At 33.7% G+C, this 18,076-nt stretch overlaps 2 protein-coding genes and 1 long non-coding RNA gene across 5 annotated transcripts; 2 read left to right on the forward strand and 1 right to left on the reverse strand.

Moving 5' to 3' along the window:
- Positions 1 to 267: 267 nt before the first annotated feature.
- Positions 268 to 6,297, forward strand: LOC102621817 (probable rhamnogalacturonate lyase B). 2 transcript variants are annotated; one of them, XM_025102197.2, is made up of 17 exons: positions 268 to 425; positions 619 to 738; positions 1,474 to 1,534; positions 1,696 to 1,817; positions 1,903 to 1,953; positions 2,073 to 2,192; positions 2,281 to 2,400; positions 2,534 to 2,669; positions 3,208 to 3,378; positions 3,508 to 3,663; positions 3,741 to 3,847; positions 4,190 to 4,280; positions 4,375 to 4,516; positions 5,199 to 5,355; positions 5,452 to 5,568; positions 5,658 to 5,784; positions 5,872 to 6,297. In XM_025102197.2, the coding sequence occupies exons 2-17, from the start codon at positions 644 to 646 to the stop codon at positions 6,109 to 6,111; spliced, it is 2,013 nt and encodes a 670-aa protein (XP_024957965.2). In that variant the 5' UTR covers positions 268 to 425; positions 619 to 643; the 3' UTR covers positions 6,112 to 6,297. The 2 variants fall into 2 exon arrangements, with proteins under 2 accessions (XP_024957965.2, XP_006466349.2); XM_006466286.4 differs by lacking the exon at positions 268 to 425 and having other exon boundaries at positions 619 to 733.
- Positions 6,298 to 10,177: 3,880 nt separating this feature from the next.
- Positions 10,178 to 16,733, forward strand: LOC102621517 (probable mannitol dehydrogenase). The gene is made up of 5 exons (XM_006466285.4): positions 10,178 to 10,533; positions 10,614 to 10,727; positions 15,387 to 15,903; positions 16,015 to 16,165; positions 16,359 to 16,733. The coding sequence occupies exons 1-5, from the start codon at positions 10,430 to 10,432 to the stop codon at positions 16,562 to 16,564; spliced, it is 1,092 nt and encodes a 363-aa protein (XP_006466348.2). The 5' UTR covers positions 10,178 to 10,429; the 3' UTR covers positions 16,565 to 16,733.
- LOC127903788 (uncharacterized) lies at positions 11,669 to 14,325 on the reverse strand. 2 transcript variants are annotated; one of them, XR_008056611.1, is made up of 5 exons: positions 13,669 to 14,325; positions 13,211 to 13,360; positions 12,890 to 13,102; positions 12,610 to 12,789; positions 11,669 to 12,309 (listed from the first exon to the last, which is right to left on the reverse strand). It is a non-coding gene; the product is annotated as an uncharacterized LOC127903788 (long non-coding RNA). The 2 variants fall into 2 exon arrangements; XR_008056612.1 differs by having other exon boundaries at positions 13,255 to 13,360; positions 13,669 to 14,324.
- Positions 16,734 to 18,076: the final 1,343 nt, after the last annotated feature.

Below are 18,076 nucleotides of genomic sequence, written 5' to 3' on the forward strand. Positions count from 1 at the left end.
AAATATTTGAAGAAATTAAAATTTTAATCACTTGTCTTGAACGTCACGTGATACTTTTCCCATGACAAAATTACCAAATAACTTGGTCCAGCAGACTGACGTATCTCTCTGCTGTCGCAAAGAAAATTAAACCGCGAAACAAGAAAAGCAAAGGCAGTACCTTTGACATTATATTCTGCAATGAAGAAAAGAAATTTCCATATTTAAGAAATAGTCAAAAACGTTTAAAAAATTGAAAGAAGTTGGCAAGGAGCCGTTCTCTTCTTAGATGAAAGTTATATAAAGGCCATTCATTAGCCATTACAATATGCACGTTTTTGAAGCAATTAAGGTTCCTAGCAAGCACCATTATTTGGTAACGTTCACCAAGTAGAGCTAGCTAGACAACATCTTCTCTGTTACCTTCTTCATTTGCATTTACAAGGGTATGTCCATTTTCTCAATTACCATCATACTAAGAATTTTTTTTATTTTTTTCCTTTTATGGGGTTCTATAATTAATTACTTGCCACCTTGGCTTACCATTTTCTGCTTCTGAAAGTATATTATAAACGACTCCAAATTGCTATGTTTAAAGAGTGTTCTGTTCACGTTTGGTATGCATGTTGTTGTTTTCAGGCCTTCGTTCATTAGAAAATAGTTAATGGAGAAGGTTAGGTGGAAACGAAAAGGGAGTTTGGTTGCTGCATTACTTCTCATGTTCTTCATCGGAGTTAGTTCCGAGAAGATCCCAGTAAGGTTCTTGCTCATCTCTCTCTCTCTCTCTCTCTCTCTCTCTCTCTCTCTATCATTACATTTTCTGCTTGTGTTCTGTGCATGTTTGCATGTGAGAGAGAGAAGAAGCGTACTTTGAAAAAGAAGTTTTCGTGCTAACTTCCATTCATGGCCTATTTATTATTTTGTGTTTAATGATCGATGCTTTATATATGTAGGTTATTGATTTTAGTCTTGCCTTTGTTCCTGTTACACATATGAAAGACGAAATTATATTTATTATCCCATTTTGTTGTTTCCAAAATGGTCGCTTGTATTGTTTTATATCAACCACAAAATTTGTCATGAGATGGTGACCGTAGCTCATCATGACTGAGTTCCATCTTTTGCTTGTGACCATTTTAACTTAAACAGACGGTCCCTTACACATTTTCTTACTTTCAATTTTCTCTTTCCAACGTCTTTATCGTATTTGCCACTGTGAATCCTTTGAATTGATCTGGATGAAAATGTGAATTGGCTTATCACGATCAGAAAGCAATGCTTCCATCATTACAACTAAATTGACCGCAATATCCCAAAATATTTGATTTCTAACCTTTATTCCAATAGAAGGAATTTTTTATATCTATTATTATCTTCAATTTCTTTACTTGAGTCTTGAAAGGATAAACCTTTCGGACTTTCGGTTGCCAACATTCTCTGTAATTAATTACTTTGCTGCACTAAAGTATTACAATTATATCCGTTCGTTTGCAGCAACCCCCGAGAATTGAAGACTTCGCTTGGAGTCCAACTAAATACCAAACACCGACGACTGGTATAAAGCGCCCTGACAATCTTTATCCTTCAACTATTTATTAATTGATCTGCTAGCCTTATTAGTTTATTCGGAAAAAGGTGGGGGGGGAACTCCAGAGAGAAATGGACTTGCATTTTTAATATAAAGTGTTTTCAACTTTTAAATTATTTGTGGTTCAGGTGGTGATGGATAATGGCCTTGTGCAAGTCACTTTGTCAAATCCAGAGGGTGAAGTCATTGGAATAAAATATAATGAAATTGACAATGTACTAGAGACACAGAATGAAGAAGATAATCGAGGGTATGTATGGTATTCTCTTAATGAGTTGGTCATTTTACTTAGATTCTATATGTAAATTTGAAATTAAAAATTGAACAAATTTCAGGTATTGGGACGTCGTTTGGTACGAGCCGGAAAAACAAGGTTCCTATGACAAGTAAATTCAATTCTCTTCCTTGGGATTTTCTTGACTAAGCATTGTCACAGATATGTGTGCTTCAAATTGAAATTAATTATTATCTTTATATACCATTTGGCATATATATGTGCATGCAGATTAATTGCAACGGATTTTAAGGTGATTATGCAAGATGAAAACCAAGTAGAGGTATCATTCACGAGAACATGGAACATTTCCCTCCGTGGGTCTCTAGCTCCCTTAAATGTTGATAAAAGGTGCTGTGTAATTTCTTAATATTTTTTCCCAACACAACCGCACAAATTAATATAGAATTAATTAATCTGAATTAACCAAACTCTTCAGGTACATAATGCGGCGTGGCGTCTCGGGCTTTTACTTTTACGCCATAATGGAACGCAAAGAAGGGTGGCCTGACGTGGACATGGATCAAATTAGGACTGTTTTCAAGCTCCAACAAAACAAGTACGGAAGCAATTAACTGGTCAACTTTATGCATAATTGGATTAATTTTGCCTGTTGCCCATATATATAAATTTTAGGTTCTGAAATGCTGATTGATTTGGAGTTTTTTAAAATGAATTTTAAATGTGAATAGGTTTCACTTCATGGCAATATCAAACGATAGGCAAAGAATCATGCCAATGCCTGAAGACAGGGCAACCGGTCAGCCACTTGCCTATCCTGAGGCTGTTCTCCTGACAGATCCAATCAACCCAGACCTTAGAGGAGAGGTACTACTTCAATTTTCCTCTCTTATGTATACATAATGGATTGCCGTCGCCTGTGGTCAATTGCGCGGGTAAACAAAAGTAACAAAAAGGGTAATGATAGATGAGCTTTCTGCAGAAGTTATTCTCGGCAACTTAAGGAAACTCCCAATATTACAAGTAATTCCCAGAAAGAAAGCTATAATAAAGAGGAGATTCGTTTCATCAAGACTTCGGTGATCTGTGTGTATCCTCTCATGTGAAAATGACCCCCATAAAGTAATTAATTAATTAACTAATTAAAAAAATGATACGAATGAGGTATAATTTAACTTAATGTTTTATACGGAATGTGGAAGGTTGATCCATTCGTTCACTGTGTTCCGTGTAGAAAGAAATAAAGTGCCTTCTTTTGACTATCGAATGGAGAGAGCGGAGAAAAAATGGGACGCAACTTTTGTCTTTATGTTTGTAGACTTTATTAGGCTTCGAATATCAAAGTCTCTCCCGTGAACGCGGATGTGATACCTTTTTCCACTTTGGTTGTGGCTTGTTTGTTCAGGTGGACGACAAGTACCAGTACTCGAGCGAGGATAAAGATATTCGGGTCCACGGATGGATATCCTCCGACCCGCCCGTTGGATTCTGGATGATCACACCAAGCGACGAGTTTCGTTCGGGTGGCCCCAACAAACAAGACCTAACTTCTCACGTGGGCCCCGTCGTCCTCTCGGTAAGTCTCGCTGCATCCAATCATCCAATTCATAAATTTATATGATGTTTAAGCCGAAATTTTATAATAATTATAGTTTACATTTATCTAAAATTTTGGTTGCTGCTGTGACGTCCATTAATTGTCCAGATGTTCACCAGTACTCATTATGCTGGGAAGGAAATAAATACAGAGTTCAGAAACGGAGAGCCGTGGAAGAAAGTTTTTGGTCCTGCTCTTGTTTATCTTAACTCTGTTTCATCCGAAGAAAAACCCCTTAATCTTTGGGAAGATGCTAAACGCCAGGTATATTAAATTCAACAGATGCGTTAAAGGAGTAATAATAACTCTTATGATCGACTGACGCCGAATTTCGTAATCAGATGATGGTAGAAGTTAGAAAATGGCCATATAATTTCCCTGAATCAGTGGATTTCCCTAAACGCAATCAAAGAGGAGGAGTCTTTGGTCAATTACGAGTCCACGACAGGTAGCAATGATTGAAAATCTCTTTCTTTTTTTATTTAAGGCATTTATTACCTTAAGGTATATAACTATTCTATAAAATTATAAAATAATAAAATTTTATTTTTTTTACAGCTGTTAAATTTTTATTAAATAAGTACAGGACACGGGCTCTATTTAAAGAATACTTGAAACCTGTAATATTAGGCTAATACTAAGTTATATGTACGTAACTTTTAATTCTCTTACATGAATAGTGAGTGATGTGGGTCCACTCACTATTTATATGAGAAAATTATAAGTTACATGCATGTAATATAAGAGATCTGTAACATTAACAGTGTACTCATTTATTTATTTGAATCAGGTACATCAGTAACAGATTGATGTGGGCGGACTCGGCTTATGTGGGATTGGCTGCACCAGGAGGTGTCGGATCATGGGAGAGAGATTCCAAGGTCTGATCAAATGGGCCTGTCATAAAAATTTTTGGTGCACTGTGGACTCAGCTTATTAATTAACTAATCAACTTTTATAATTTCTCCTAATCAGGGTTATCAATTCTGGACAAAAGCGAACAAGAGAGGGTATTTCTCAATTAAAAATGTTCGACAAGGGGATTATAATTTGTATGCGTGGATCCCTGGAATTGTTGGTGACTATAAATATAGTGCCAATATCACTGTCAGAGCAGGTGAAGTCTCATCTTTACTATTCTATTTTCACGCAATGTTCATTCTGTAGCTGGATTTCACTACGAAAATAAAAAGAATAAAAAGGAAAAATAAAAAGAAAGATTTATGCTTTTCACACCCGTTCAATATTCTTACAAAATCTCATTTTTATAATCATAGTTCTATTATTGGTCGAAAAGAAATTTTATGAAAGTGCAAAAAATATTTACAAATCATTAATCCTAACTATCTTTAAATCTTTATATATGATATAATTATTTTTTATTTTTTTGGGATAAAATCAAAATAATTTTGAAACAATGAAAAATAAATTTCCTAGTAATATGAATTTTATTGTGAAAAATATGTTTAAAATTTAATTAATTTATTCTAGTAACTTTAATTTAACTCTCTGTAATTTTTTATTATTATTTTTATTCTATCAGATAAAGAGATTTAGTTATGAATGTTAGAAGCTACACTCTAAAAGAAAATCCTCATTGGGCCCTTTAATAAAGAACTCAATTGGGCCAGACTGATGGATAGGCTCCGTTGAGCCACATCAAAATGAAATCTTATTGGACCAAAATCATGGACAGGCCTATTTGAAAACTTTGTTTGTCCACCAATACCTTCGTTCCATTACTTCTCTCTTTTTGATCTGATCAATTGCTTCTTTGCCATTTTCTTTTCAACTTACAGGTTCCAATATCAACTTGGGAGTTCTTGTTTATGAGCCGCCCAGAAAAGGTCCGACATTGTGGGAAATCGGCATCCCTGATCGCTCAGCAGCTGAATTCTTTGTGCCAGACCCTTATCCGACACTTGCCAACCAATTATACACTAATCATCCAGAAAAGTCCGCTCTCAATTACCATGCTCAAAACTTAGTTGTTACACAATTTAGCCTTATGCTACATTTGCTAAAATTTCAATAACTTATTGTGGCTTACAGGTTTAGGCAATACGGATTATGGGAGCGATATGTAGATTTATACCGAAATGATGATCTCGAATATACTGTTGGCGATAGTTATCACGCAAAAGATTGGTTCTTTGCTCATGTTACCAGGTGTTTATTTCATCCTTACCTACCCAGGAGACTACCAAGTGATTTTCCATTTTCCAGGACCTTATATTCTATCAAATGATGAATTGCAGGGATGTGGGAAACAGGACATACAAACCAACCACATGGCGGATTATATTTGAACTAAAGCACCTGAACAACAATGGCCATTACACTCTTCAATTGGCTTTGGCATCGGCCACAGACTCTGATTTACATGTATTCTGCAAAGCTTTTTCTTTTTAGTTCTCCAAATTGCATTTAAAAATGCTAGCAATGCTAATGGGATTTTCAATTGTTTTAAAGGTTCGATTCAACAACCCAAACGCAGATCCGCCTCATTTTGCAACGGGGACAATAGGAAAGGACAATGCCATTGCCAGACATGGAATCCACGGTCTGTATAGATTATACAGCATTGATGTACCGAGCGTTTTACTTAACCGAGGAAGAAATACAATCTATCTAACTCAGTCAAGGAGTAGAAGCCCTTTCCAAGGAGTACTATATGACTATATTCGCCTAGAAGGACCCCCTAGAACTTGATTAATTAAGCTCAGGAGGATGTTGTATTTGTTTAATTCTTTCTGTCCCATTTCCAAAATTCTAGTGTAGATATGTCATATATTTTAGCATATGATTCTAGGCATTATTTGTTGTTCTTATTCCATGTCAATAAGCAATCTATATGTACACAATATTCACTGCTGAAATCTTTCTTCCGAAAATTCATTAATTTTTCACGTTATCTAATTTTCTTTTTAATCATCAACTCATACACCTACAAGAATGGAAATTTATGAATATTTTATTTGAGTCATGATTGAAATTGTTAAATTCCCCTGTTTAAATATTTTATAAAATTAAACCGCCCCTTCTCCAATTGTGCAAGTCCCGTTGTTGGAGTCACAAAAGACAAAAGAATTAATAAATATGAGGTAATAAAACTAAGTAATACATAGATGACATATGTAATTAAATTTAATATAATCATCATTTGCGTGGTGATTTTTCAAAATAAATACATACATGTCTTATTATTGTATAACTGACATAATATTTCTGATACATTCTATAATTTCTTCAAAAGACAAGGGCAGCGTTATTAATTTAATGGGCCATTATTTTTAAAGTTGTTTAGTTGCATTTGGGAAGATCCATCTTTACCAATCACCGATTGAAATTAACAGTTGAAAATGAAAATATTGATCTCTCAAAAACGTTTGAGAAATCATAGTTTCATCCCCAACTTTTCCTCTTGATAATGAGCACTGCGCACCCGTATCAATAACTAGCTATCATTCTCAATTATTAAAGGGACGAGATTTATATATAATTAAGTGTTTTTTCAACTTAAGAGACTATTCTTAACCGTCCAGCACGAGTCCCAATAGGAGAAGAGATGCGATTATATTTAGAATATCGAAAACTTGACCGAAAATTCCCCTCTTATTTGGAAGCATTTCATAAGCCAATATAAAAATAATTAGAAACCAAGTCATAGAGAAAGATAAATTATATTAGTGAGAGAAATGAAAGAAATACTCACTCGTGAGAGAGTAAACAAAAGGTCCGATTTCCAAAACAGGGAGCCCTGCTGGAAACAAATTGCTTTGAGCTCTCCGTGCAAGGGTATAAGGTACCTCGAGTGCGTAATACGTTGACATGCTGAAGACATATGATTCTTTGTCGCTGTTTGGAACACAGGATCAAAGATGAACTTTAGAACTCTTATTCATGAGCCACCTAGAAATGGTCTTACACTGTGGAAAATCGGAATCCGTCACCGGTCAGCTGCTGAATTCTTCATGCCAGATCCCCACAAGAAATTTAAGAACCCATCGCTCACTAGACCCTCTGACAGTTAGTTCTCTAATTAAATAATTTAACTTAAATTCGCTTTAGTCGATACACCATTAATTAATTTATTTACAGCTTAATAATAATTTTGAATATAACTTACAAATAGATTTGTGCAATACGGATTATGAGAAGGATATGCAGATTTTATATTCCAATGATGATCTCCAATACACCATTGGCGTCAGCAATTACATTCGAGATTGGTTCTTTGCTCATGTCACCAGGAGCTTATTATTTCATCGATGATGGATCTCTTGTCTTTGCTATACTAATCCTATAGACCAACAAGTGTTAAAAAGACCGGGCTCTTAATATTCTAATGGTCGATTCGCATTGCAGGAAGTAGAAAATAATATTTGCCAACCGACCGCGAACGTGAGCAACAACGGAAATTACCCACTCCAGTGGTCTTGTCAGCAGCTACTTACTCTAATTTAAGGTTACAAATTAATTAATAATTAACAATTCTAGCTAGCATTAACTCCAAAACCACCTCATCATCACTTCGTTTGCCTAGTGGGCTCTTCGCCCCCGCCCCCACCCCAACCCCCCCCCCCCCCCCCCCCTCAACAATGGTATAAAATAAAAGGTGCGGTCAATATTCGTCGAAGAGATAGGCGGAGTCCACTATTCTCGGGAGAAATGGTAGGAAGGGACAATGCGGTAGCTGGACATGGGATTCATGTACTGTACACAAGCACCAACGTGCCAAGTTATTGGCTTTACAGAGAAAAGAATACGAACTATCCTACTCAATCAAGAAGTGGCGGATCCTTCCAAAGAGTCATGTATGATTAATTATATTCGCTGAAACACCCCGACCACGGAAACCGAATTACATTTTAGAGGCGGTAATTTTCCTTAATAAGAGATCAAACTTTGTCATCGTGTATGAATGAATGTATTTGTAAAGAAATTGAGATGTGGTTTTTTTTTTTTTCATATTGAAGTGTGTGTGTGTGTGTATATGACAATGGAAAATTGTAGATATAAAATTAAATAAAGTAATTCTTTGATGAAATTATTTGGGTCTTGGTAAGAAAAGTATAGGCTCCGCAGTCAGCAAATATGACTTTTATGCCTTGATTTGTTCTAATCAACTGCGTGCTCGCGATGCTGTTTACCACTGCCAATTGTAGTGACACGTTTGCCCTCGCCGTAATGGAGCTTTTTTCGTCATCAAAAAGCTGGACGGTTTTTTCCCGTCTATTTTATTTTTTAAACTTCATCCGTGTTTACACGGTAAAATAGTAATTTAACAAAGTTCTGTTAAAAGTTGGGCTTTGTAGGCGGGGAGGCAATTGCCCGTTGCCTATTAACTGAAACATGGCATCTAAATGATAATAACTCAAACCTCAGGGTAGAAAAATAATAACAACCTAGAGTTTTAATTTTAAATTAACAACGGATCCTCTATCTTACAATTAATGTAAGATACACCCCTTACATGAACAATATATAAACCCCACATATGCATTGTTCATGTAAGAGGATGTATCTTACATTAATTGTAAGATAGGGATTATCATTAACAAATCGTATATCGCGACGTCTTATCGGAGTTGTTGAATACTGAAAAATCCACAGATCCACCTATGTTACGGCTCTTTTGTCTTTTCTTACTTTGTTATTGTAAAATTTGCATTGAAGCCCTTACACTCTGTTTTACTTCATTAAAATCCTTAGAGTATCAAATTCGTCCCCTATAATTTTTAAATTTCGAAAATACCATCCATTTAATTAAAGAATATAATTATTATTAAATGGATTATAATTATAATTATTATATTTTTATAATTATAAATATAATTTTTAAATGGATTGTTATTATTACTATTATTATTATTATTAACAACAATAAAAGGTATTATAATTAATTAATAAATTAACAATAATTAATAAGAATTTTTAGTTAAATTAATAATAATAATTATCACAATAATTAAAATACAAAATAATAATTATGGTAAAAATTAATTAAAGATTTTATAGTAATTTATTACAGTTTAACTCATTACGATTTTGATTCTAAGATAAAGTAAACACATCAATGACAATACAGCTTATTCTAACTACGATTCTTGCAGTTCAAGTAAATAGATTATTCCGATTCAAATTCTTCATTTCAATTTTATCTATTCTGATTCTAACTCATTTTGATTCCAGTTAATTTCAATTCTCGTATAGTGAATGCACTATAAAATTGTAAACATTTCATATATATTTTTTCCATTTCTTCTTCCCCTCTCTCACACACTCTCTCTCTCTTTGTGATGAGTCTAATGGTAGCTTTAATTGTCGATACAGGTTGCTGAAGAGAAATTAATAGTGGAGAGGGATAGATTTAAAGGGAATTTCTTTTTTTATTTTGTTAATCCTTTTATCATGAAAGTAGTAATTATTATGAGATTATATTATAAAGAAGATGAATGGTAATATTCTTAAAAATTTTGTTGATGATGAGTGATGGAAGATGAGATGCCGTAATTTTTAAAGAGAGGAAAGTATTTTTTTAGCACTAATTTAAGTATATTTTTGTCTTTTTATTAATATTAGTGTGTTATGATAACTAATGTGTCGTGGTTGTAAATAGAAATTCTTTTGACACTTACAAAAAAAAAAGTAAATGAAAAAGAATTTAAGGAGATAAATTAAATTTTCGTAGTATAGGTAAGCAGAAAGTTTCATAATAGTTATGAACAAATTATAAACAAAATAGAGTGTAAGGGTTCAAGGAAATTTTACAATAACAAAGAAAGAAAAGACAAAAGAGCCGTAAGTTACAAGAGCTGTAGCTTAGGCGGATCCAAAATCCATGTTCGAACTTGCTTGGAAAATCCTTTGTTCAATTTTAGTTAGCTCTCCAAATACGACCGCACTCTTTTGTCTTCAGAGCTGAGTGGCAAGTCAAGCAAGTGAACTTCTCCCGAAAATATCATCAAATTGCCTGCATTTCATATTTTCACTTCACTCTTCTCTTCTCTTCGAAGTTGGGTGAAAAATGGCAGAAAAGTCATTATCAGGGCAAGTGCAGCAGAAAAAGGCCTCAGGATGGGCAGCCAGGGACACTTGTGGTGTTCTCTCTCCCTTTGATTTCTATAGAAGGTTCTCTTCTCTTAATCTTTGTCTTTCTTTGATAAATGAATGGTGGTTTTTCATGTGACGTGATTTGGCTTTATATGCAGGGCAACGGGAGAGAAAGATGTAACTATCAAAGTGCTGTACTGTGGGATTTGCCGTTCGGATCTTCACATGCTCAAAAACGATTGGGGCATTTCTACTTACCCTCTGGTTCCAGGGTGCGTATGATCTTCAACATTTCATTTCTCTTAGTTATCATTTATCAAACATGTGTGTGTACATATATTTACATATTTAATTCAATAGAATATTAAATAATTGAAGATTGTTAATGAAAGTTCCGTTCTCACACCCGCTATTCCAATATTGTCGGAACAAAATAAAAAGATTGTATGTCTTGATATGAAAATATTTGATACATGAAAGCCTAACACAAATAACTGCATCATAAGTTTCATAAAGATTTTTTTCAATACAATATATTTCAAATTCACACCACAACAGAAATGGCTTTTTGCAATAAAAAGATTTTGTTGCCTAAAGTGCTAATTTTGTTGCCATAGGTTATTGCTACAAAAACAAGCTTGTCGACCTAGTCGTCGGCCTAGCACTGTCGCCCTCTATGTTTAACAACATATCAAAACATTTCTCGCCTCAAACTTCCTTTCGCAACAAAACAGATTCGTTGTGAAGGAGTCTTCAACTTGTTTAGAGAATAATTTGGCAACAAACATTTTTGTTGCGCTAAACAGTTTTACACAACAAAATTATTTTGTTTCTATATAGTTATTTGCTACAAAACTAATTTGTTGCTAAGAAATAAAGTACATTTTATAAAAAAAACATGTACCAACAAAGGTGTTTGTTAGCTAAGATCATTTTAGGCAACAAAACTACTTTGTTTCTTTATGTTGAAAATTTTACAAATTTGCAATAAATATTTAAATATTTTTAGAAACAAATCAATTTTGTCATTAAAAAATACTACAATTTTTTTTAATAATATCATGGTATAAAAGGAAGCAAACCAAGTTCGTTGGGAAATATACCAATTTTTCCCCCCACCATGACAATAATAAACTAGAAATATATGTTGAGAAATCTAACAAAAAAATCATTAATGTCATTGAACTAATTTAAAAGTTAAAGGCCCATTCAGTATCCAAGCTATATATATATACAAAACTGACTTTAAGAATCACATATGATAGTCAAATACAAAAGTGGATTGTCATTTATCCCAAAAATGTAATGAGCAAAAATTATAAACGATCTCTAATTACAACTACTCCAAACTCCAAATACTTAAAGATATGACATGCACTCCAAACTCCAAATACTTAAAGATATGACATGCACCAACAGTAACCAAAAAGATCAAGTGATGACCAATTCAAAATACTAACAAGTTCAAGATACTCTAAGGACATCATTGAAATGAGTAATCATTGAGTAGCTGAATCTGTAAAGCGAAAAGCAGATTCTTGAGAAGAAAAAAATTGCTGCATCATACCCTCAAATTGGGACAATCTGGACTCCAATTGATCAATAGTCTTCTTTTGCTGTTGAAGCTCAACATCTTGTGAATCCAATCTACTTTGTTGTGAAGATATAATGCCATGCAATCTGTCAGCCTCAGAAGTATCAACACCATGGTTTGAAGTTGGGCGTGGTCCGTTGCCAAGTCCTCGAAAATAGCCTGATTTCTTTCCAAGTACTTCAATGCATATTTCCCTTTAAGTTAGTGGTTTTGCCTTGAGGATCTATTTGTTGCTGTTGTTATATCTCTACCATTTGGTCCTATACATAAAGCTTTGTTAGTAAATGAAGGAAGAAAAAAAAGAATTTTATTAATTAAATAGTTGAAATTTAATCCATTGGTCATGGAATTAATTTGTATTAAGGCATAAATTGAAAAAAAAAACAAACTTCTTGTTATACTTATAATTCTAATTATTTGATATTTCAAATAATAAAGTTAATTAGAGCATGAAAGAAAAATTAAGAAAAAAAAAACTCAATGAGTAAACTTTCATCAACAGTATGTAGGTGATAAGAAATAATAAAATTAAAAATTTTGTTTCCAACAAAGCATCTTACATGGTTTAAGTGTGCCACCTCATTCACCCAACCTTTTGTCTTGCTGAAATGAGTGACACGAAATAATTCTATTTCACCATCAACCATGTCATCCTCAAGATAATTAACAAAAGGTCTTGATCCCCCGCAATGGACATATGGGAGCTTAGCATGATTAGCTTTGTTTTTGGTAGATTGAGTCTACATTAAAAAAATATAACAGTGGAAAATAAGATACATATACAAGCATATTGACAACTAGTTGGACAATTTAAAGTTCATAATATGAATATCATTGGACCTGGAAACTTGCGGAATTGCAAATGTTATGACAAAGCCAAGCCCAATCATCTGGACATATGCCCGGATATGAATGCTTAAGTGCCTCTTCAAAGGATGGATAATCCAAGTAATGATCATACATCCAATGTCTCATATCGCGATATCTCCCACCCATAATGTTATTCACACATCGACGAACATGTGGTAAGTTCAAATCAATCTCAAACTTTGACTGAATTTAGGAAAAAAAAGATATCTCAGTTTATAATTTAAAAAAATGACAGATGAAGAATATTAATAATCATAAGTACTTACTAATAGTTGATCAAACAAAACCTACCAATTAAACTCTTTAAATACCAAATTCTAGAGTTGTAACAACACCTTGCACAAACTCTTGGCTGGGCATAACAGGCTGAGATTGGGGAATTGTAGATGCAACAACAATTTTTGCTCTTACACGTTTGGTAACTCTATGTCCAGGACCCATCTAGTAATTATTAAAAATATACATTAGAGTTTATTAATAATCAACATAAAAATAAATCAAGAAAACTATAATTTTGTCAAAGAAATTATAACATGAAAGATCCTATTACTGGGCATAGATCCTACATTCATTTGACTATTGTCCACAAACTCAGGTTCTTCACCATGAAAAACCCATGAAAAATCCATTAACTTTAATTTAACAAATTAAAAATTGAAACAAAGACCCACTTAATAAATAATTAAAGCAAAACCCACTAAACAAAATCAAACTCAACAGGCCAATATATAAAATAAAACTAAATTTACTTGAAGAAATCGTTGTCTTCAGTGGTGCCTTCCAAGTACAACTCTTCAATGGCTTAAAGCTTGGGTAGAGAGAATGACTCCATGGCAGGGCAAAAGAAACAAGCGACGAGTAAAGTGGAAATATTCTAGAAGCAATACTTTAATTAAGAAAAAATTGGAGATGGAAACTTTACTTCGGTTAGCACGCGGTTTATTAAATAAAGGGCGCAGAAATAAAAAATTAAAAAGCCTCCCACAAAGTCATGTTTGCTTTTATATTATCTTTATATTTTCATTTATTAATTTAATATTTTTGTTAACCTTTGCGCAACAAAATTAATCTCATTGCAAAAAACTCTGAGAGCACAAAACAAATTTTCTCGCTAATCACAACTTTTTGCAATATTTCATTTGTTGCAATTGATTCAAGTGTTTGTTGTGGAAAAACTTGAGCAACGAAACATATTTTGCCTTCATTAAGCTTGTTAGGCAACAAGAACACTTTTGTTGCCAAACATAGCGTAGGGCAAGAAAATATTTTGTTGCCATATATTCTAATTTTCTTGCCTATTCCACATCATTAAGAAGAACAAAATCTGTTTAGCTATAGCGATAAAAACTAATTTTTGTTGCAAGATATGAATTTTAGCAATAAAGTAAGTTTTGTTGCAATAGAATTTGTAGCCAATACTCTATTTTCTTGTGGTGTCATTAAAATTTTATGTACTAATTCTTTAGTAACCCATTGTGGTAGAATATCCGTGTGAGATTTTCGTAGATTTTGCGCGTGTAATACATGTTCCTTCTATTTCTCCAAGCAAAACTCTTCGCATCGCAATGCCTATTGTGTCGGCTTGACCTTTCATAAGTGGAGACAAAATAAAGCGCCCATAATAAAGACGCTTACTGTCTGCTCTTGATTCAACACACTTCCACTGTAGTGTCCGAGTAGATACTTTTACTTTCTCTTGAACCATAGTAATATTATTTATTAGATCATTAAGTCATTTTATTTCTTTTGAAATCTATTCAATGTTTGTTTTTATATGCGTCTTTTTTTAAGGGGTCTCAACTATTGTGTGGTATAGGGACTATATCCTGTATGAAATTTTAAAGGATATTGTTATATTAGGCACCCTCATTTTTATTTTATTTTTTCATACGGACACAAAGTTAGAATTAATTTAGTGTTAATATATTGCATGGTTTTATAGTTTATTTAAAAAATAACTTTATTCTATCTTAAGTAATGTCCTCGATTTGAAGCTAAATACTTATTGGGAGAGCTTTACGGCCCTAGTGGTCTTGCCCGACTCGAATCTGAATTAGTCAGGGGCCAATGTAATCTTCGGATATCAGATGATTTAATATACCAGAAAAAAATAATACACCGAAAAAAATAATTTTATTAAACTGCACGACTTAATACCATGTTCGTATTGAAAAAAAATGAAAGTGTCCACACCTGAGAATAAAAATGAAAATAAAAGCAAATTGTAGACATGCCATAATTAATAACAATTTGATCAATTAATTAATTGTTCTAACTAAATTAGGCGACGAAGTCCACGTCTCCTAAATCCACCCAACCTGAATATTTTTAACTAGGATTTCAAATTGTTTCATCCTAAAATTTAACACCAAGTATTTGTAGTAATATTTTGATGAATATGTTCTGCAAATGTACAATTATTATCCCAACTGAAATTTGTGTCACTGAATCCCAATGAGCAACGCAGGCATGAAGTCATTGGTGTAGTGACAGAGGTTGGTAGCAAAGTAGAGAAATTCAAAGTTGGTGACAAAGTGGGTGCGGGATTCTTGGTCGGATCATGCCATTCATGTCACAATTGTGCTAACAATCTTGAGAATTACTGTCCCAAACTTATAGGGATAGACAGTGGTGTCGAATACTATGATGGAATGAAAACGTATGGAGGCTACTCTGACATTATTGTTGTGGATGAGCACTTCACGGTTCGTATTCCAGATAGCCTTCCTCTTGATGCCTGTGCCCCAATGCTTTGTGCTGGTATCTCAGTTTACAGCCCTTTGAGATCCCATGGACTTGACAAACCAGGTATGCATGTCGGTGTAGTTGGCCTGGGTGGATTAGGCCATATGGCTGTCAAGTTTGCTAAAGCAATGGGGGTTAAGGTAACAGTCATTAGTACCTCCCCTAGTAAGAAGAAGGATGCCATTGAACGTCTCGGTGCTGACACATTTCTGTTTAGTCATGATCCGGATGAGATGCAGGTATGCTGCTCCCCATATTTTCCCTTTTTCCTCTCTAACTTGGTTTATGAATACAACGACTCTTATTTCAGAAAATTCTCTTTGCTAATTTTGTTCACATTGTCTGTGCAGTCTGCCGTGAGCACCTTGGATGGTATCATTGACACAGTAACCGGCTTTCATCCTCTATTGCCATTACTTGGACTACTGAAATATAATGGCAAGCTTGTTATTGTCGGTGGACCAGATAAGCTAGAGCTACCGGTTCCTCTTCTACTCTTTGGTGAGCAAATTAATCACGATTCTAGTAAGCTTCGCAGATTGAAAAAAGAAGATGAAAAGATCCTTAACCTTGAGTCTTAGGCTACTGTGCGGCTAATCAGTCAATCAAGGACAAAGTCATAGCCAACGCATGCGTGTTCTTTTCATTTCTGTTAATCTGAAAATATAGCTAACAAATGTTTTTGCAATGCCAGGGGCAAAGGCTGTTGTCGGCTGTTTCGTTGGGGGCATGAAGGAGACTCAAGACATGCTCAATTTTGCAGCCGAACACAACATAACGGCAGACATCGAGACTATATCAATCGATAATGCGAACACTGCCCTGGAGCGTCTTGAGAAAGGCGATGTCAGATATCGATTTGTCATCGACGTTGGGAACACACTGAAGTCTAGCTCTTAGATATTTGGCTGGATCGGCTATACTATATGATGAAATGTTGAGTCATATATAATTAGTATCCTGTCGGCCGGAGGATCCGGCTGTCTTCAGTTCTGATTTCACTTTATTATTGCATGTGTTAAAGAAATAATTTTAGAAAATTCAGCGTCCTGCTGCCCTGGTAGTTAAATGGCCTAGCTACAAGCTAATACAGGTAGGGATGGCAATGGGGAGGGGAGGGGATCAATCTCCCTGTATTTATTTCTGATATTTTACGTATGTCTATGTCCCCGTCAGAATTACTTGAAAGAATTCTCATCCCCTTCCCGAATAATAACAGGAGATCCCCAAGGGTCCCCGATCCCCGAATAACTAATACATTTTTTTTATTTTGAGTTAATCATATTAAAATAAAAAATTCAAATAAAAGTAAAGTTTGAAATATATTTTACATTAATATCTATTACAAAAGTCACATACATTAAATTAGTAAGTAACGCAATATGTAAGGTATACAAACTTCTTTTACAAACTATCGTGAATAAATTAATAGTCTAACACAAAATTGTTACAAATAAAATCGAATTTAAATTCAAAATTAACTTTTTCAATAGTGGCGTGGCACTTTATAAATGTAGATTATTCCCTTTACAACATAATAATTAAGTCAGAGCAAATCAAGAGTAAATATTATATTAAATTAGATTAGATTAGATTAAATTAGATATTAAAATTGTGATTCGTTGTGAGCAATTATAACATCTAAAAATAAATAAAAAATAGATTTAAGTTTAAAACATTTAATGAATATTAAAATTAAAACAAATTTTTTGGGCTAATAGAATTTACCCAGTTTTTTTAATGTCCTACATAAAAAGTTAGGACTTTAATTAGTTAATTAGGCCTAAAAGTTTAATATTATAAATATTTTGATATTTGTTATTTTTACCAATATTTATAATTTTATAATTCAAATTTTATCATTTATTTACTAGTAATTTTAAAAAATAAAAATAAAATTAAAAATTAAAATGAGAAAATAGGTAGGGGATGGGGATTCCACCTCATCACCGTCCCCTCCCTGAATAAGAAATTGGGTAAAAAAATTTCCCCGTTCCTTTCCTGAATAAGAAATTGAGTATGAAATTATCCTCATACCCTCTCCGAATGGGGAAAATCTTCGAGAGTACCCTTTCCCGTGGAAATTTTTATCATCCCTAAATACAGGACGATGAATAGTGATTAGTTATTAATAAAATATAATAAGAAATGGACCCTAACCATACTGGAATTTACACTGGTCAAGAGAAACTTCAAAGTTTAGGTAAGTTTAGATCAAGACTGCCTGATGTTAGAGTCTACAATTATCATTTACTAGCTTTCAAACCTCAATCAAGCGATAAAATTATGCATACGCTTACAATTTAGCAAACTTAGTTATAAATTGTTTTATTTCACATAAACGTGCAATCGTGGATGTTCATAAAACTTTGGACATTGCTCAGCTTCTACTGACTGAAGTTTTTGACTATT

Source organism: Citrus sinensis, chromosome 7, assembly GCF_022201045.2.
Source record: "Citrus sinensis cultivar Valencia sweet orange chromosome 7, DVS_A1.0, whole genome shotgun sequence".
NCBI lineage: Eukaryota > Viridiplantae > Streptophyta > Magnoliopsida > Sapindales > Rutaceae > Citrus > Citrus sinensis.